We start from the raw sequence: 18,625 nt of genomic DNA, 5'->3' as shown, positions 1-18,625 counted from the left end.
TGCTGCTTGTACCTTCTTCATCTCGCCCGCTTCTCTGTTCCCGTTGCATTTCTTCTGTCACACTTGCTTCTAGTGCCAACACAGAGGTGGGGAGAAGGAGGGTTTGAAAAATCATAGGGAGGGAGAGAAAAATGGAATATTCAGGGTTGGATAACAGTTCAGAACATATTTATATCTTTACTGAAGATTCAGATTGATTTCAAGTGGTAGAATTTGCATCTGGGTTAAAAACTAACTAGGTCTGTGATGCAGAGAGAGGACCCAAATTCTTCTGATTCTATGGCTGTGGTTCAAAGCTGAAAAGGAATCTATTCCTTTTATAAGTTGTTCATAACTTGTAAAATCCTGAAACAGAGCAGCAAGTCTTCCAAAGCCACACCAGGAGGATCGTTTCTGTGTCGGTGCTCGTTACCCTGCCCCAGCGGCAGCCCCTCTGGTTTGAAATCCTGATGTCCAAGGGCTTCAAGGGCTCTTTTGGCAGAGCCACAGTCAAACCCAAGCTGCAGGGCATCCCGTATCCAAAGCATCTGTGGAACTTCACTGCGGTGCTGCTGCGTGACTTCTGATCCCTCCAGTCTAGGAGCTTTACTATAATTAGGTGAAAGATGCTTTTCATCAGTGCTGAATCTTGGCTGATCAGTGTGGCACATAAATCCATTTCAGTCAGGAGATAAAAAGCGCCTGATATTAAGGGGCTTGGGGTGGTGGGGGAAGAAATGGGGAAAGGCATTTTGCAGTATGTGGGTGCTCTCTGGGTAAATAAAATAATAGCCAAATTTAACAGCACCCTCTCCTGGTTCTTGGTAGAACAACAGGTTCATCTTAAAAGCAAGCCTGCAAATACAGAACAGTTGCAGCCGTTTGTTTCCTCAGACATGATGGACTTGCTGAACTCTTTGTAGGCAATAAATGCAGTTAAATACTACACTAAAATATTAAAATGGCTCCAGTTTTCATTGAAGGCGGTTGATGCTACTCTGATCAGAACTTACTGAAAACATTAGGGGATCACTGTGTATAAGAATATTGTTTAAATTGCTTTGAAAGCTGGCATGCTGTTACACGCTGGTGTCTGCCGTACTTCTCCATTGCTTGAGCTTTTCCAGAGGTACCATACCTAAAAGTCAAAAACATTGTCTGCTTGTAATCCTGTGCTACCCTTTGGCTTTGTAAACCTTGTTTCACTTTACACACAAATGTGCAAACCTAAAGAAAATAAGTTTGCTGAGCAAAGTGATGCCGCATGGATGGGGGTGGGGAGCGTTACCCACCGTTTCATGTCTGAAACTGCCACCGATGGCACGTTCTGACGCTGGGTAGTAAATGTGTGTGGGCTTTTTATTTGCTTTGTGATACCAGTTTCCCGAAGGAATCCCAGACCCAAGGAATCGTGGGGGTCAGGGGATTTGGGGATGGGGAGTGCGGTGCCGCCTCGGGCTGGGCCGGAGCTCCAGCTCTATCAGCATTAACACATGTGGTTTCTGTTTCCACCGGGCCTGTCTCAGCCGCCCGCGGGGTGTGACTGCTTGGGAGCCTTTGATTAGATAGATTTCAAGTGTTTTTCCATGTCATTAATAAAAAGAGGTGTGAACTTGAAATAGTTGAATATTTTATGCTAACAATTGCAGCACTAAAGCTCTCCCAGAGTTACAGAAAGTGCACTAATTTAGAGGTAAGTTAAAACCTTTCAGGTTCTTATTCAAGCTACAGTCCAGAGGAACAGCCTGACATTTTTTTCTCCTCAGTTCCTGTTCTGTATTTACTGACTTTGTAATTTTTCCATGGTTTGAATACTGGGTTTAGACATTCTTTCCCATCCACAGTACATTCAACACAAAAATGTCCTTTTTGCATATCTGAAATGCTAGAGATTGACCAGGCAACAAAGAGTATAAAGGGCACGTTCAATGCCCCTCTTTTAGTCTGCAAAGTGATACTGAATGATGTGAAACCCTAAAAACTGAAGGACAATGGCAACACTGCTACGGCCGTCGCTGGAACCTCAGGACACGACCAGATGACAGAGGCAGAGTTTGGTGTTTCCTGCAGGAGCGAGTGGCTCCCAGAACGGACGGGAAATCCCTTTCTGTGGCTTTTCTTGCGCTATTCTATTCGCCACTTATTAAAAACCAGGATTTTCAACATCCTGACCAGGCCAGTTGGCAAATCCGCAGGCCTAGAGGAGACCTCTTGGGATTAAAACTACAAACCAGCGTGTAATGAAGATAATGGGACTCACACAACACCTCCAGCTGCTGCTCGCTCCACGTCTTTGACACCGTTTCTCGTTAAGGAAGTATGAAATTACCAAGTTCTTTTAGCGCAAAGCTTTCATCCTGAAGCCAGAAGAGGACGAGCTGTGTGTTTCATCCTTTCATCCCTTTTCCCCACCCACTTCCTTTCCTACCGCAGAGAAATAAGTGAACTCTTTGTGATCTCGGCTTTTGGAAGGTTTCACCTCCCAAGCTGCTTAATAGATTATCAGCGGCGTCCCCGCTAACAGATGGCTGGAAGTGGCAGCAGCGCTGCAAACAATTAAGTAAATTATTTCCATCTCGGGACTGCTCTTGTTCACTATGTTATGTAGCTCTTAAGCATTTTCTATCCACTCGGGTGAATGTTTGTGTATCGTTTACGGGACATGAACAAAATCTCTCTGAAGCAAAATTTCCAACCTCAAGGCGACTTGTTATTTTTGGAGTCATCATTAGGCCTCGGGCAAAGATTTCATGGAAATCTTCTCCTCTGTAGTTGGGCCAATAACTCTGTAAACTTAAAGCTGAACTGTCTGTTTCTGAGCTCGAGATTAGGCAATGAACCAACCTCTCGCCAAAGCCACGAGTCAGAAAAACCACTGAGTGCGGCGATTTTTTGGGTAATTGTTTGTGTTCGTTATTTTGACTCTTTGCTCTGATTTGCTAAAAAATCCTTTTCATGTGCAAGTGTGGAATGTTCCTGTGTGAGAGGACGGCTGCCAAAGCCTGATGCAGTCGTCTTTGCTGCTTCTTTCATTTCCCTCCCCGCCTCCCCAGCTTCAGAAGAGAGGCTACAAGCTGGAGAAATAGAACTTGAAGCGCTGCGGCTTTTCAGGGCTCAGCGTTTTCAAAGAGGGATGTCTGAGGATGTGGCCGAGCCCTGACAGACCCCAGCAGGGCGGGCTGGGGCGGAGGGAAAGGGAAATGGCACAGCCAAGCTTGCGTGCAAAGTCACGCTGTTAAAATCCAGCTGTCCTTGTGTGCGGAACTGGCATCCCGGCAAAGCCCTCCAGCTGGAGAGCAAAAAGTGGGGGGAATCAGTCTATGTGCAAAAAACACCTTCATGATCTGCTAAATAAAGCTGAGACAGCCCAAGCAGCAGCTGAAGTGATGAAATGAAGAAGAAGAGCGTTAGTCTGCATCCGGACCTGTTTGGGGTTTGGCCCCGTGTGAGATGGCTGCAGTGGGACAAGGCTGAGAGCGGGGCGGCTGCAGCTGTGCTGCGAAAACCCTGATTCGCTTCTCCATCGTTTCTTCTTTGTGCCTATGGATGAGTTGAGTTTCACACTAAGATCTCCAAAAGCATGATGTGGGTACGTCCTGCCCACTTTAACTTTACTTGCGTGGCAGCAATCTCGTATTAAGCAGCATTTTGCTTCAAGGCACATCTTGTTCCAGCAGGTTGGGAGATGTGTGAGCATCTGGACTGCAGCAGAACGAGGCACCTGCTTCCGAGAGGGTGCGAATTCCTCACACCCACCCTCTCTTCACTCTCTGTGGTCTTTGCCCTGCTCCTTCACCCCTTCAATTTTGCGTAGGCATAACCCACACCAGGATTATTACTTATTTTTCTCCTTCATGCTCTCCTTCAAAGCTTATAAATACAGTGTGTGTGGGTGCTTGTACCTCTGGAGGGCTGATGGATCACAGGCATTCCTAAATACCCTTTAAAAATGACCATTTTTCATCACAGGAAAAAAAGACAGTGATGGGAAAAATAAGTAATTGTTACTGAGCTTTTCAAAAACAAGGAAAATCGCGGCTCACGGTAATGTGAGCATCACTGTTTTCCATTCAAAGGTACTTGTTACAATGTGTAACCTGTTCCATAACGTGTCATGAATATTTTTTTCCCTACCGTAGCTGTATTGCACAGTTCTGGTGCGCTCGTGTACCTCTGTGGCAGCCAGCAGTGGGGTGTTGCTGGCCACCCCCTGGCCTGCAGAACCCGCACGTGGCAACGTGGAGCAGGAACAGGAGCACAGAGGAGAAAGCTGCAACACCCTTGACCAAGGTATGACCAGTTTTTCTATTTGGTAATGCATAGAAGCCATACAGAAAAGTTGCTTTTAAAAGCACTCCTTGTTCTTCAGAGATATATAAGAAGTTACAGGGCAGGTGGGTCATGGAATCACAGAGTGTCCTGGGTTGGAAAGGACCCACAAGGGCCATTGAGTCCAACTCCTGTCCCTGCACAGACAACGCCACAGGTCACACCGTGTGTCTGTGGACGTTGTCCAGTCCGTTCTTGAACACTGTCAGGTTGGGGCCGTGACACCTCCCTGGGGAGCCTGTTCCAGTGTCCACCACCCTCTGGGTGAAGAACCTTTTCCTCATGTCCACCCTAAATCATCTGCCTATACCTTGCAGCAAGTTATTTATGGGGGCCTGGACATGCCTGCTGCAGGTTGGCATTGCCGTGGCTGTATCTGCTCAATATGCTTTCCAAACGCAGGTACCACCAAGGCAGCAATCCCCTTTATTCCTACAGATAACAGCACTAATTTAATGGTGATTTAATCAGGTGACAGCTTTTTGATCTGCTGCAGGTTGCATTAAATTAACACCATTAATAGATTTACATTTTGGAGTCCTGTCTTAGATGCCTGTGAGAATTGACAGAGCCAGAGATACAACCTCCACCACTACATTAATGCTGGGATTTTCATGTGCTTAAAAAGTACCTAAAATTTGCAGCTGGAGCCAGAGAGGGATTTTGCTCAATGCTCTCCTTGCCCCGCTGCAGGACAGAAGGTAGGGTCAGCTTTTAGATTTAATGTCGTGGAAAACCTGTCGTAAGAGACCGGTGCTCAAATCTCAGACAGAATCGTGGCAGGAGGGTGACACTGCCTGGTAATCAATGGGGAGGGGAGGAAAGGAAAGGAAAGGGGAAAGAAAAGGGGAAAGGAAAGGGGAAAAGAAAGGGGAAAGGAAAGAGGAAAGGAAAGAGGAAAGGAAAAAGGAAAAAGGAAAGGAAAAAGGAAAGGAAAGGAAAGGAAAGGAAAGGAAAGGAAAGGAAAGGAAAGGAAAGGAAAGGAAAGGAAAGGAAAGGAAAGGAAAGGAGGAAAGGAAAGGAAAGGAAAGGAAAGGAAAGGAAAGGAAAGGAAAGGAAAGGAAAGGAAAGGAAAGGAAAGGAAAGGAAAGGAAAGGAAAGGAAAAAAAGAAGGAAAATAAAACCCTATAATTTTTAATAATCTGCCATTGCCTTCCCGTGGCACCCCCTGCTCTGGGCCGGACCGGCAGGGGGCGCCCTGGCGCCGTGTGTGTGGATCCGGGTTCGGATCCTGCAGGCGGCGATTGGCTTTTGCTTTTTTTTGGGGGGGGAGAGGGGGTATTTTAGCTTTACCTGTTGCTGTGTGTTGTTCCCAGACACTCTGAGGTGGAATCACGGGCGTTTGGGGTCGGATCTTTGTTATACGTCCTCAAAGGAACACAAAGGGACGGTGGTGGGGGGACAGCCCAGCTCATCCCCTGCTCCTCCCAGGCCCATCCCGGAGCCACCAGCATGTCCAGGGTCCGTCCCCACAAGCCCAGAGGGGCAGAACGGCAGGTGGGGAAGGCAAGTAAGGGGTCAGCAGAAGGGACACTCCGTCCTGGGCCCCTCTTGGGTCTGTCCCGGAAAAGGCATCGGCCCTGTTGTCCAGGTGTGAAATCCATCTGGATGAGTCAATGCCAGAGCACCCTTTGGACTGAGGGGAGTTATTTCATGGGGTGTCCAGGAGGGGAACCAAAAGCAGGGAACTGCAGAGAGTGTAGGTCATTGTGGGGAAGTAGAGGGAAAAGGAGGTAAAAAGGGCTGGTCTCATCTAAATAGTTTCCCTGTTGGTGCACTGGCCGTGCCCTGTGCATGGCTGGAGGTCCTGTGTGCCTGTGGTGGCAGCAACAGGTGAGAACGGGGTTTGTGGACATATGTGCCACCAATTGGAGTGACACTGGGCTGACAGGAGCCGGCGGTGCCAGCAGCGGGGCGAGTGCGAGCAGGCGAGTGGGTTCCAGTGCCCATCCAGCCGGAAAGTGGGTGAAGCTGCCTTTGAGCCCGGGGTGTGTGAATCTGTAAGGGGGAGCCCATGGGACAAGCTGGCTGCCGGAGGGACAGGGGGAGTCCCAGCCCTGTCTGAGAAACCGTGGAGTCTGGGGATCTGTATGGCCAGACTTTGGTGTGTTTCTATATGCACGTATGTGCACATACAGTGTATATGTGTGTTCTGTGTGTGCTGGGAGCCCCTGCTCAGCCTTGCTCCTGGTCGAACCGGAGGGCGTGGAGCTGTGGCAGCCCTGGTCTGGCCTGTGGGATCTGGACTGACTCCCCCAGCATGTAAACCCCAAGTGGGTGCTGCGTCCTGCCCTGCCTGCACAGGGCTGCTCCGAGCACTGTGTGTCAGCCGGGGGATGGCTTGCTGAGTGCTGGCTGGCAGGAGGTGATGTCTGAAAGCGCTTTTCACCCTTTGGGCTGCAGGCAGAGCTTCACCTCCGGCTGAGCTGGGCAGTGGGGGGTCCCCACTTGTAATGGGAAGGGGACACAGCTGAGGCATCCCCGGGCTCCACTTGGTGCTTGGAGTAGGGAACACCACCTTCCCTCTGCTCCTGCTCCAAGGCTTGTAGCTGGTGGAAGGATCCCAGAGTGCCAGCTGAGGTCACAAGAGACAAGGCAAGGTGACACTGCAGCAAGGGGACAGCTGGAAGGAAAGCAGAGCACCAAAACAGGGCGTTTCTGGAGGATTTTGACTGTGTTCAGGTATTATCCATACAGTCTCCAAGGTCTCAAACAGACCAGAAGCCACATGGATTTGAGGAGCTACCTTATTTTTAACACTCGCTTGCTAACTTCAAACTACTTTTTTATCACTCCTTCTTTCCAACATGATTTAACACAGGGGATCTTCTGCTTTCCATGGAAAATTATCTGGAGGTCTTAGGGTCTCCTGAGAAACGAAGAGAGATAACAATCCTGAGGGTCTCCTCTGAAACCGCCCTCCTGTCCCTAACAAAGAACACGGGCAGAACCCAAACCTTCCTCCTTGGGCAGGATGCACTTGCAGCAACATTGTCCCAACAATGACATTCTCTCTGGCCACCAAGGGAGCAGTCCCAGGGAAAACAACCTGGGCTTTCTAATCGTGCTCTTCACTCATTCTCTGCCTGTGGTATTTTTGGTAGCACTGACAAACGCGACATCATGGATGGGTTTTTCATTCACTTGCAAATACTGTCCTGCTACTGGAGACATGTTTTAATATATCTGGAAAGAGAGTTGCAAACAGAGCTGTTTCCAGAAAGTGCAGATGAGTAGAATACCAGGGACCCACTGCATGTCGGCAGAGGGCATCACCTGTTAGAATATCAACCTCTTATCACTGACGTGACTTATGCATCAATACTTCTCTGCGCTTTCCTCTCCATACAAGCAAGTTCTGCAGACAGAGATGTGGAGAGTTAAAGCTGAGCTTTACTCAGCTTTACTGTCAACTTCTTTGCCATCATTTCTACAGGTGTCTTGGCCAGCTATGGCAAAGGTGTATGGGATGGAGTGGTTGTGAGAGCAGCAGAGACTGAGGTGGGGAGGCCAGTTTGTTTGTCTCTGTGTGAGGAGAGAGGGAATTGGAGGCAGAGCACGGAGGGAAGATGTCGGGGAAGTCAAGGGGAACGGAGCTGGTTCATATCTGGACTTGTTAACAAGCGCAGCATGCAAGTGTCAGGAAAAATCAAGTAACTACCACCGAGACAAAAAGCAGACAGGGAACCAGGATATCTGTGAGATGAGAAATCCCCTGTGTTTCAGGGGTTATTATGTACTTGTCCAAAAGAGGAGAAACAACCCCAGTTGAAGGGGCCGGGACCCCAGGAGCTGCGCCTTGGGCTCTGTGTTGCTGATCAACCTGTCAGCTCTTCCTTGCCCTCATGCTTTCACAGCTCAGGAAGTAACAGCTGAAGAGGGCAGAAGGACAGACATACAGTGGTCCTGAGCCTGTTGAGGTGCCTGGTGGAGTGTGGGAAGGTCCCTCACTGACACTGGTTAACCTGCGCACAGGTTGTATAATAGCTCAACACAGTTCAGGTGCTGAACACAGACAAAATTAATGCATCTGATGGGCCAAATCAGACCAGAGCTGTATCTGCGACAATCACCTTGTTTATAACTTTTAACGTGACTTTTGCTCTGTTTTCCCCTCTCCCCTGGATTTTACTCAGCTGTAGCTTCGCTAATGCCGCCTTACGCTTTGGAAGTTGCCAGGGGATGACGGTGGGCAGAGGAGGCACTCTGGGCTTGTGGAATAAGCACATTAGCTTAATGCGTCTGCAACACCTGGCAGCATCAGCGCTGCCATTAAGCGTCCACCTTTAGTCTCCAGAACTAATCCCTCGTGGAGGGAGGAGGCTGCTTTTATATTAATACCTTTTAGAGCGCTTGTCTCGAAGATGCGCAGCGCTGTAAATGCGCTAAAAAACCACCACTGGCGTCAACAGGTTCGGGTGAATTAATTCTCAAGGCGGAGCAGCTGGAAGCAGGGACAAGGACGTGGCTGAACAGGGTGTCCCCGAGGGACCAGCTGCTTCCAGACACCCAGCCAGGAAGCTCGGAAACCCGTATTCAAAAACAGGAAAAGAAACAAAGAAAGAAAAGTCCCGAGGGTCTCGTTCTGGGGAACTCGGTGGCAAAGTTCACAGCTTCACAGCTGCTTTATTCCTGACACAAAGGGTCCACCTGTCTGCTCCACTTGGGAAAGTTTGTGCAGAAGGACAGCAGAGTATAAATCAGAATATTCATCATAAGCGCCCAAAGCATCACTTTACATGTACTGAGAAACGTGGGGCTTCTCCTCATGTAGCTCTGCTCTTAAATTGCCCTTCCCCCGCTAGGAGAGCAGGAATTACATTTTTTATTCTTTTTTTCCGTCTCTTATTTAACATTCCCTTCTAATGCTCTACTTCCTGAACTCTAAGCACCCCTAATCCCTTTCCTGTACTCCAATCTACAGTCCATTTTAAAAAGAATCAGAAGCGCTGGGAGATATAAATGTAATTGTGGCTCAGCCTGGTGAGTGAATGTTTGCTCCGGGTTTAAAGCTGGTGATTATGACCAAAATCTCTCTATCTGGGCCAGGAGTCTCTGGTGAAAATCCAATAGTGAACACGCCACGTGAGGCAAGCATTTGACATCTGCAAACGGGTGCCATCTGTTTCTTCTTTTAAGAGTATTAGCTAGCTAAGAAAGGAAAAGAGATGCATGAAACTTGGTCTGAGGTCAAAAGAGTGCGAGTGAGATCAGGGCTTTGATTGCCAAGTAAAATAGTGTAGAGCTTCACACCCCCACAGCCTCTGCTTTCGTTCTGCAAGAGGAGGGGAGATAACTTGGAACAAAGTCACACCGTCCAGATTTGGGGGAAGCCTGAGACTTGTGTTGAGGGTCAGACCAAAGCCTTTTCTGAACAAGGAACCCAGTAACCTCAGAAGCCCAAAATTTTGACTCAACCTTTTACAATTCTGCTTCTGCTCGCACCCCCAGCCGCTCACGTCTGGGCAAGGAACAGCTTGTTGCTCCTTTTCCTGACAGACTTTGCTCCCATCGTTGCATAAAAACATTTAGTCTTCAAAGCATCACAGCTTCATGAAGGAAGCTTTACTATGGAAGGGAATCCACTTTCCTAACACAAATGAGGTATCTTTAACTAGGGAAAATATTCCTCACCTTGAAACAAATTATCATTAAATGAGCGTAGCTTTATTTTTTTGCTGCAAGGCTTTTAATAATTTATGTAAAAAGTGTTACACGATCTATTTATTACTTGGGTTTGGATCTGATTTTGGACCCCAGATCCGGTTTTGGATTTGGACTTTTATTAACATGTGTCATTCAGTGGTACTTTGAAAAACAAAGCATTTCTGTTTTGTGATTTATGATTAATTTGGAATGTTATCAATCATTCACCTTATGTATGATACTTAAAGGTTGGATATAAAAATAGACCAGTTCTTATTCATTGAAGGGGTAGTGGGGAAAATGCCAGTGGGTGGTGACAGTAGGGCTTGTAGAAATCTAAGTAATTCCTTGCATGATTTTTCTTTTGAATGATTAACTCCCAGGGCAGAAGAACTGCGATTCGTGGCCACAACCTGTTCATGCAAACTACTATAAACAATGGTGGCTTTTCTGACATGGGGAATGGTATAATAATGTGCCTCTCCATTAAAAAAAAACCTAAAAAAATGAAAAAAAGTGCTTTTTAAAAGAGTCTAAAGGTTTGGATATAAGGTGGGTAACTAACAAAGCCTACGCTCTGCTGAAGTCATGTTTCTTTTCACTGGATAATGTAAAGTTTCACGTTAAACAGGATAGAGAGCTTTACTGAAGAGAGAATTACCTTGGCCCCACGGGATGCAGTAATGACATGGTACGAGAAGGAGCACGGGATTATGAAAGAACAGACTCCGTGAGCCCCAATTTTGGACTGTGGGAGTAGAATCAGGACCTCCCATTAACACAGAAACGTGGGACCTTTCTTTTAAAATCTCCATGCGAGTCGCACATTGTATGTAGCACTCGCATATTCATTAAGCACAGTGAGCAATTACAGACTGAAAGCTGCTGGTGTCTCACTTTAACCAGGAAAATGCTTTCAGGGGAGCAGAGGGAATGAATTTTTGCTAATGAGAGGTTTTCGGGCTGCAAGGTTATATGGAAAGAGGGAACTCTTCACTGTGTTGACGATAAGGGTACATTGGCAGGTCTCCTGCAAAATCCCTGCACTCACAATAGGTTCCGTCCCCTAAAGAGTCAACAGCAGTGATTTTGCACAGCTCTTATTTCTCTGAACCAGATGACAACTGTGGGCAGCACCGTGAATACCTGGGTCTGTGACACAATCAAAGCTCTCCATTGCCAGTGAAATTAGCTGGACTCCTGCTGCTGCTGCGTTTTCTTTCTCCCTCTTCTCGTGACAGTGTATAAGGCACATTCTGCCACCCCTGCTTGTCTCTGCGTGGCTGGAGCAGTTCAGACCTGGATGGAGTGACCTGGCCTAAAGAGTTACAGACAAGACCCATGTCCTGCCTGTCCACAGTTACTTGTTGGTCCAGGTTTGCCTGGAACACATCGCCAAGACAACTTTGGCTCAGACAATATCTGAAAGATTTGGGAAGGAGGAGTAGTAAATAAATAAATACATATAGGGTGGGGTTTTTTTCTGCTAAATCGAACCAGGAGAGTCTTTTAGAGGGATATTTGGTGCCAATAAGTCTTGCTAACGCTTTGCTAAGTTTTCTCAGGTACTACTAGCAAGGTGACATTGTACTTCTGCATTAAGGTACCATTACGTGTAAAACAACAATGCAACTAATCAGGGCTGCATCAGGGATGACTCACAGTTCTACTACTTTGTGAGCATCGTGACATCTCTACATGCAAATCGTTGCCATCAGCCTCGTATTTGAGTATGTGTGTGGCTCATACAGAGCTGTGGACACAGACCCTGACCCAGGGTGGGTGCAGCTGAAATGGTCACTCATGCTGAGGGCTCTGCCGTCCGCCTGAGGATTGTATTACCCTCAAATGAAGAAACGCTAGAGCTGGTAAAAAGCGGCATTGCATTTGGGTAGCAAATAACTGGATGTCACCGTTTACATGAGTTCTTTACTTCTGCCTGACCTGCTTTTGTGCAGCGGCCCTGAGCCCGCCAGCTGCCTGACGGCGCAGAGCACTGACCCCAACCCAGCTGGTGGTCGCGTGGATCAGATCCAAAGCTCTTTACAGCTCACGGTCAGTTCTCTGGATACGCGCATGCAAATACCTATGGACACCCTGGATGGATATGGATTTCTAGCTCATCCAGGACATCCATAAATGTTTGCGCACACATATTCAGAGCGTGCAAATATTTATGGATCCCTTGGACAAGCTAGAAGCCCTGGAGGTTGAGGGGATTGTAAACCCCTCTAGCTACCTTCCACAAGCAGCAGTGAGCACAGTAATTACCCCGTGGCATGTGATGGAGGAGAGGTGGTTCATCCCTCACGACCAGTGCTCTGCATGCAGACTGGTGGTGGTGGGGCAGAGGGTGGAGATGCTGCCATCTCAACAGTGGAGGACACCCACTGGTGCTGGGGACAGCAAGGAGCCCATGCTGCTAAAGTTCATGACATACCAGCTATTGCAACTACATACACTATCTGTTGTGAGCAGATGATACCACTAACGTATCTTTAAATCAAAACCATGGAGCTGTTTCCCTCTCTGCCCTTCATCCACAGTATTTAGATTGTAAGCTGTTCAGGGCAGTTGTTGTTTCTTACTGTGAACATTTTGGCAGCTTTGGCTGAGGGGAATCTTGCTCTTACCATGGTCCCTTCCCAAACCGGTGCTGGTGCTGGGCTGTTTGAAAGCAGCGCATCCCTCTCCAGATACAACCAGCAAAGCAGGTGGGGTGTCCTCTGCTCTCCAGGCCCATAGCCCACCCCCAACCACACCGAGGAAGCCTGGTGGCTTGGGCTTGCTTGGAAAGGATTTTTCATTACAGCTGTCTGCACTGTCTTTCTTGACTTGACGGTTAATTGTGTTGACTTACTCACCGTTTGCCTCGCTGGGCAGAATCACAGAATGTTAGGGGTTGGAAGGGACCTTGAAAGATCATGTAGTCCGCAACATTTTGCTATTGCGGATCCCTGTTCAGGGATCGGCTCCGGCGTGAGCCCGGTGACAACTCCTGCCCCAGGCCTGATGATCTCCTCTAATTGCTGCTGCGTCAGCAGTGTCATTAGGCTGTCTGAGATGACGCCATGAGACTCGGTAATCCCTGTAAAATCCCCCCTCACCTGAACCCTTTGCGTTCATGGCTCGGATTTACCGACCTCCTGTGAAGAGCTCTCAGGGGATAAAAGTGGCATTAAGGGCTTGAGGGTTTCAGACCTCAGTGAAGGCATCACCTACCGATGATCTCCAGGAATCCAGTTTAGCGAGAGCCGTCCTGCTCAGAGGTGTTAGACTGTTGTGTCCGCTGGCACTCAGCATCACAGATCGCCAAGGGACTCACGAGACGACGCATTAGAGGAAAACTAGAAGAATTATTGCAGAATACACACCGGTTCCAAACTCTCCTGCACCGCGCTGAAATGGAGGGGCCTGCCTCAGTGATATGCCTGAGAACTTGCTGTATAAAAGACGCTGGGCCGCTCAATTTCGCTGAAAACCCACCCGAGCTGGGACATCCCCACCTGCCCAGGAGCTGCAGCGGCGCTCGCAGGGCCATGAGACAACGGCGCTCAAACAGCGTCAGCGTGTGCACCTTGCCCATCATCCCGGAGTATCCAGGCTTCCAGGACATTAAGGTGTGTATGAAAAAACTCTCTTTGCAACATCTGATAACCACTACCTATTATTTTGCTAGAATAATCCCCCCACTTCCTGCTAAGTTGGTATTTGATATGATAGTAAGTTTTGGACTGTGTTTTGGTATAGAAAAGCTCAACTTGAAGGACATTTATTCTGCTGCATTATTAAGTTAGTTATTAAATTTTAAGTTGATTATTAATTTTTGAACCTTTTTTTTTAAATGTTGAGGTAGGAAGGAGAGACTACTTGTTAGTCAAGTTTTAGTGTTCTTCAATTACCTAACATAACAAGTACAAGCACTCTAAGCAGGGTCATTAGATTTGCTGGGTCTCTTCCAGAACGAAGTGTGATGGAATAGTGAGAGATCAAAATCTTGATTACTCTTCGGTTTACATGGCATGTCCAACCCGCTATTTCTCCTTTGCGCTCAATGCTTTTCATTCATTACTAGTAGGCAACATGCCAAGAGCTGATGATGAAGTGCCCTGCTGAGAGATTGCTGGGCTCCGAAACCAGATTTGTGGCTGGACCCTTAGACTTAATTAGCAATTGTCAAAAACTGCATGAACGATGGCTTTTTTTAATACCAAAGGCATTGTCAGGCATAATAAACGATTGCAAAATGTTCCATGATCCTGCTGCGGCTGTCGTCTGCATACAGTATAGTCCTTTTATTGATTTGGAGCATTAATATAATATAAACCAGTTCTGGTTTCAAGTCGAGCTGCTACGGTTTATCAGAGAAAAAGCCACAGTCCAGTGTAACTTAGTGCACAGAAACCTGCTGTTGCTCCTGGTGAGCTGGGACAGGCCGGGGTGTCTTGAAATACTGGTGAGAAAGGTGGAAATGGCCAAGCAGTAACTTCCAAACCCCGCGGGGCATTTAACCGTGGACATGGGAAGGCAATATTTTGCGTGGTGAATTTCTAACAACATTTTCTCTCGCAGCCAAGAAAAGGGCTTGCAGCATGGATGCTCCTCTGAAATCAACCTAAAGACACCCGCTCATGTCAGTGGGGGCTGGATCAGGCCTTTCTTTGACAGTTCAAGTAACTCAAGTATCAATTTGGCTGGTTAGCAAGGAGACGGGCATCCTATGACGGGAAAGGAGGAGAAAACTCCATGGGCATTTACGATATGCTGTGGGGTAATAATAATAAACTTCGTAGTTTTAAGATGTAGAAATACATTGTATGTGAAAATTGCAACTCTTTTAATAATAGGCTGCAGAGCGGAGTTAGCTGGGAGTAAGGAATGGGGAAAAGAAGAAAAATTGTCTTACAAGTGGGATCTGGTTTTACCATGGGGAACAGCAGCTACAGGCCAGTGAGATTTGATAAGAATAAACCTGCTGTTGTGTTAATACAGACAGGTGGGAGGTTCTTTCAGAATATTAGATTTTTTAGGGAGGCCACACGACATTGTGGCAGAACATCAGTTGGTGGGCGGTGAAAGCACTCAGCATCAACCTCAGCCCAAAGGACTGCTGTTCCAGAGACAGATTGGTACCAAACCACTGAGTTTTCACGGAATTTGGGTTAGGAACCTAAAATTTTCACTAACAGCTGTTTACAGTATAGAACCATATACTTCAGGTCTTTTTGCTACTTAAACCAACATATTTTAATTCAGATTCTCTTCTCCCTTCTGCCCCCAACCCTGCCTCTCCCTCCCTGGCTCTCTTTTAAATAGCTATCAAGAAATTATTTGGAAACTCCAGCCTTCAGCCGACTTTTCCAGGATTTGGAAAGAGGCAAGAGCTCCTCACCACGGTCGAGTAATTTTCCTAACAGAGCTTCATTAGTCCATTGCCTGGGGAGCTCCTCGAGAGGCCACTTGAAAGGCCACCCCACAACCAGCAGCGGCTTCCACGACAAGCCATTGCAGGAGTATTTCAACGAGAGGCTGATGGAGCTCCGGAACTACGAAAGTAAGAGGTCCAACAGGAAGGCAAAAGTATTCGCTGATAAGAACCAGAACCCCTTCGTCGGCCGCCGAGGGTCCCGGCGCAGGAGCAGCTGCGGCGCCGTGGTGATGGTCGGGCACGGCAAGGACGGCCAAGAGTCCTGCAGCTCCACCAGTCAAGACGACCAAAGAACGATGGAGCAGAACCACCAAGAGGAAACTCAGGATGTGCTGGAGATCTACAAGGGTGACTTGTTGGACGTTTTGACAATGCACATTGCCGCTCCCCTAGAAGCATTTGTGCAAAGAAAATGATACTGGAGCTGGTTGCGGCTTTTCGTGCAGTCCTGAAAGCCAGGAAGAATCATTCCTGTTCAGCACCATTCTGGCTTTGGTCGTTCATGTGTGTCCGTCCGCTCTGACACAGAAACGTGCTTGTTTGTGGGAGAAAATATTCTCTCATTCTGTGTTCTCGATTAACATTGCATGTCTTTGTTTTCAATTATTTTCCGTGAAGAATCAGTGTAATTGAGATGTAGTTGTGACTTATATAGAAGGAGCAATGTTCTAAATAGATCCGCCTATGACTTGAATCCTAAAGTTGCCTTAAAAAAAGGTGATTACTGTCAGGGGAGCACCTTGTTTTCCTAATGTGCAGCTTGTATCAGCTAATCTGAAGACAGACTGTTGTGTTCCACCTAGTTACTCTGCTTGTTTTAAGCCTCTTGGTTTTTATCACGTCACTTTGGCCCGGCTCATTTACAGTGATGTTTTGCACAGATGCAAATAGTTAACGAGAAATGATTGATTTTCACTCATTGCCACATATAATCACCAGGTGGATCACTTTAAGTGTTTGATGCATGAGGAAGCAAACAGAGACGTAAGTTTTACTTTTAAATATGATCAGCCATTATGGTTTCATTTGCAAACTCAAAAATTTTGCACTTATAAAGGATTACAAGGGCAAAGAGGAAAAAGTGCTAGATTTAAGTGAGAATGGTGGAATTAAGTTTGAAAGAAAGCTCCTTCTCTCTTTCCTACTGTAAATATGACAACATAGAAAATTCCCAATGTAATCTGAACTTCAAATTGTTTATTGTATTTTAGTGTTTATCGTGGTCATCTAAGTATACAATGTCAGCTGCAGCTGAACCCTTTTATTATGTGAACGTCAATGTTTAATTCCACGGCACACCGACCGAATGGCAGACCCAAAGCGGGGCAATCATTTTAAGCTTCCAGAAAGAGCTGTGACCGCCTGTGGTATCATTGGCAATAAATTCCTCATTAGAGCACTGCTTCGAGTTGGTGTTTCTCTCTAAGACCTGGTGAGACCCTCCCAGTCCTGGCTTCTCTCCATCACTTTTACCTCCCTGCTCCTCCTGTTTCTCCAGCCCTGGTGAAACTGGCCCCAGGTGTGTCTTGTCCCTTCTGCAGTTCATACTTTCCCTCTCCCCAGTTATCACCTATTTACAGGAATGTTTATTGTACTTGCACGCAGCTCTTGGGCATCATATTTTGACTTTCAGAGTGTGTGAGTGAATGCGGAGAGGAAAGGGCAGCTTAAGGCATCAACAACTACGAGTTTCTCCTCCAGAAAGGGAAGGGAAACAGATAAGACTCATTCCACGTCCCTTTCCCAATCTGGGATCCATAGCATCTAATGGAATACTGAGAGCTCTCAGTCCTTTGTGTGTGGGAGAAAGCATTATATACTTAGGCTAAATGGATTTTTGAGCAAATGCTGCAAATGGAGGGGAGCAGCCAATTAGGTGAGATTTTCCCTGAAGGAAAATATTTTTTGAGATTTAAATAAGAGTCTGAAACACATAATGTATTAGCAGATGCCATAGAGGGGATGCATCTGGTTTCCATTGCAAATCTGCCAGAGGTTAGTTTCTCCTCTAGGAGTGAATGCATAATAATAACATACTATTATGGGAGGGCATAATAATAACAGTGCATAAGGACAAGGGAACAATATTAATGGAACACAGGCAACCATAATTCTTTCTTTTCTTAAGCGTGTGGCTTTGCACCCTTAAATATGTGCTTTTGAAGTTTGGTTTCGCAAGGCACTTCCTACCCACAGGCTTTTGAAAAAGGCAAAGTGCCTGGTGTTTAATCATGATCACACCGCAACGAGCCCCCATCGGCAGGTCGGAGCAGCTGAGCCCCTCTGCAGAGCTCCACCATGGGACCAATGCGGGGCATGGGGCATGGAGCCTCGCACTGTCAGGGTGCTACCGACGTTTGCTGACAGCACAGGAACAAACCTTCCATTAATTAAGAAAAAAATTGGCAGTGATAAACTGTAATTATTAAAAAAAAAAAAAGAAAATCAGGTAAAATTTACCCAAGCGCCTGTAAATGGGCTGTTGATGCTGCTCAGCCTCTGCAGCAGAGTTACTTTCCTCCGCTCAGGACAAGTCAAAGCACCAATTTTTAATAGGCCCTAGTTTAATATTGTTTTTTTTTACTTCTACCATATGCAAAATATGAAATGGAATTACGAAACCCAACAGATCACACCCTGCCTCGGCAGAAGCTTGTATTGTCTCCTCCCTCAGAAGGGCCTCCATAGACCTGAAGTTGCACAGTCAGGCCCATTTATGGTATTTTTCAGCTGTAAAGCACCCTAAGGGATTTAAAAAGTTGTCATGTTTTTTTTTAATTGGATTTCATTCAAAACAGTGTAATAACACTCCTCTGAGAGGCTGCATGTCTCACGCCGGAGATACTGGAAAAGTCTAAGGAAGATTACATCTCCCAAGAGGGAATATATCTAGATGTTGCTGTACAGAGAGGACATCAAGTTACAGAGAGAACAAAACCACCAAGAACTGTTAGAGAAGGAATAAAATGTCATCTCACATCTTCTCAGATTGTTAAAATCTTGTGAAAAATGGCTTGGGTTTGTTCGGAAAGTGATAATACGTATGACCTGAATTTATGCAGTCTATTACCTTAGGTTTTTAGCTGTTGGACGTAGCTGCTGCTTTCATGCAGATAATCTGTTTTTGCAATGTTCTTTCATGAAACTTGATGCAAACACTGTTTGCCATTAGCAGTCTCGTAAAAATGTTCTTTACGCCTCTTTGAGAAATTCTTCTTTCTCCTCTTAAAGAAAAAGCACCGC

At 46.7% G+C, this 18,625-nt stretch overlaps 1 protein-coding gene across 4 annotated transcripts; it reads left to right on the top strand.

Moving 5' to 3' along the window:
* The first annotated feature begins 1,579 nt into the window (after positions 1–1,579).
* Positions 1,580–16,841, top strand: LOC309440387 (uncharacterized protein). 4 transcript variants are annotated; one of them, XM_082053984.1, is made up of 4 exons: positions 1,580–1,672; positions 4,119–4,269; positions 12,838–13,574; positions 15,271–16,841. In XM_082053984.1, exons 3-4 carry the CDS (start codon positions 13,359–13,361, stop codon positions 15,796–15,798), a joined length of 744 nt encoding a protein of 247 aa, XP_081910110.1. In that variant the 5' UTR covers positions 1,580–1,672; positions 4,119–4,269; positions 12,838–13,358; the 3' UTR covers positions 15,799–16,841. The 4 variants fall into 4 exon arrangements, with proteins under 4 accessions (XP_081910110.1, XP_081910111.1, XP_081910109.1 ...); XM_082053985.1 differs by having other exon boundaries at positions 12,767–13,574; XM_082053983.1 differs by having other exon boundaries at positions 10,586–13,574.
* The last annotated feature ends 1,784 nt before the right edge of the window (positions 16,842–18,625 follow it).

Source organism: Streptopelia decaocto (assembly GCF_964273445.1).
Source record: "Streptopelia decaocto genome assembly, chromosome: 5".
Classification (NCBI taxonomy): Eukaryota; Metazoa; Chordata; class Aves; order Columbiformes; family Columbidae; genus Streptopelia; species Streptopelia decaocto.
The sequence above is the reverse complement of the archived record's forward strand: the minus strand, read 5'-3'. Positions and strand labels throughout refer to the sequence as shown.

Excerpts from the sequence above, each read along its gene's own strand:
- LOC309440387 (XM_082053984.1), top strand. The coding sequence starts at position 13,359 with ATGGAGGGGCCTGCCTCAGTGATATGCCTGAGAACTTGCTGTATAAAA. Across the intron at positions 13,575-15,270 it reads CAGGCTTCCAGGACATTAAG|CTATCAAGAAATTATTTGGA; the intron begins GTGTGTATGAAA and ends TCTTTTAAATAG.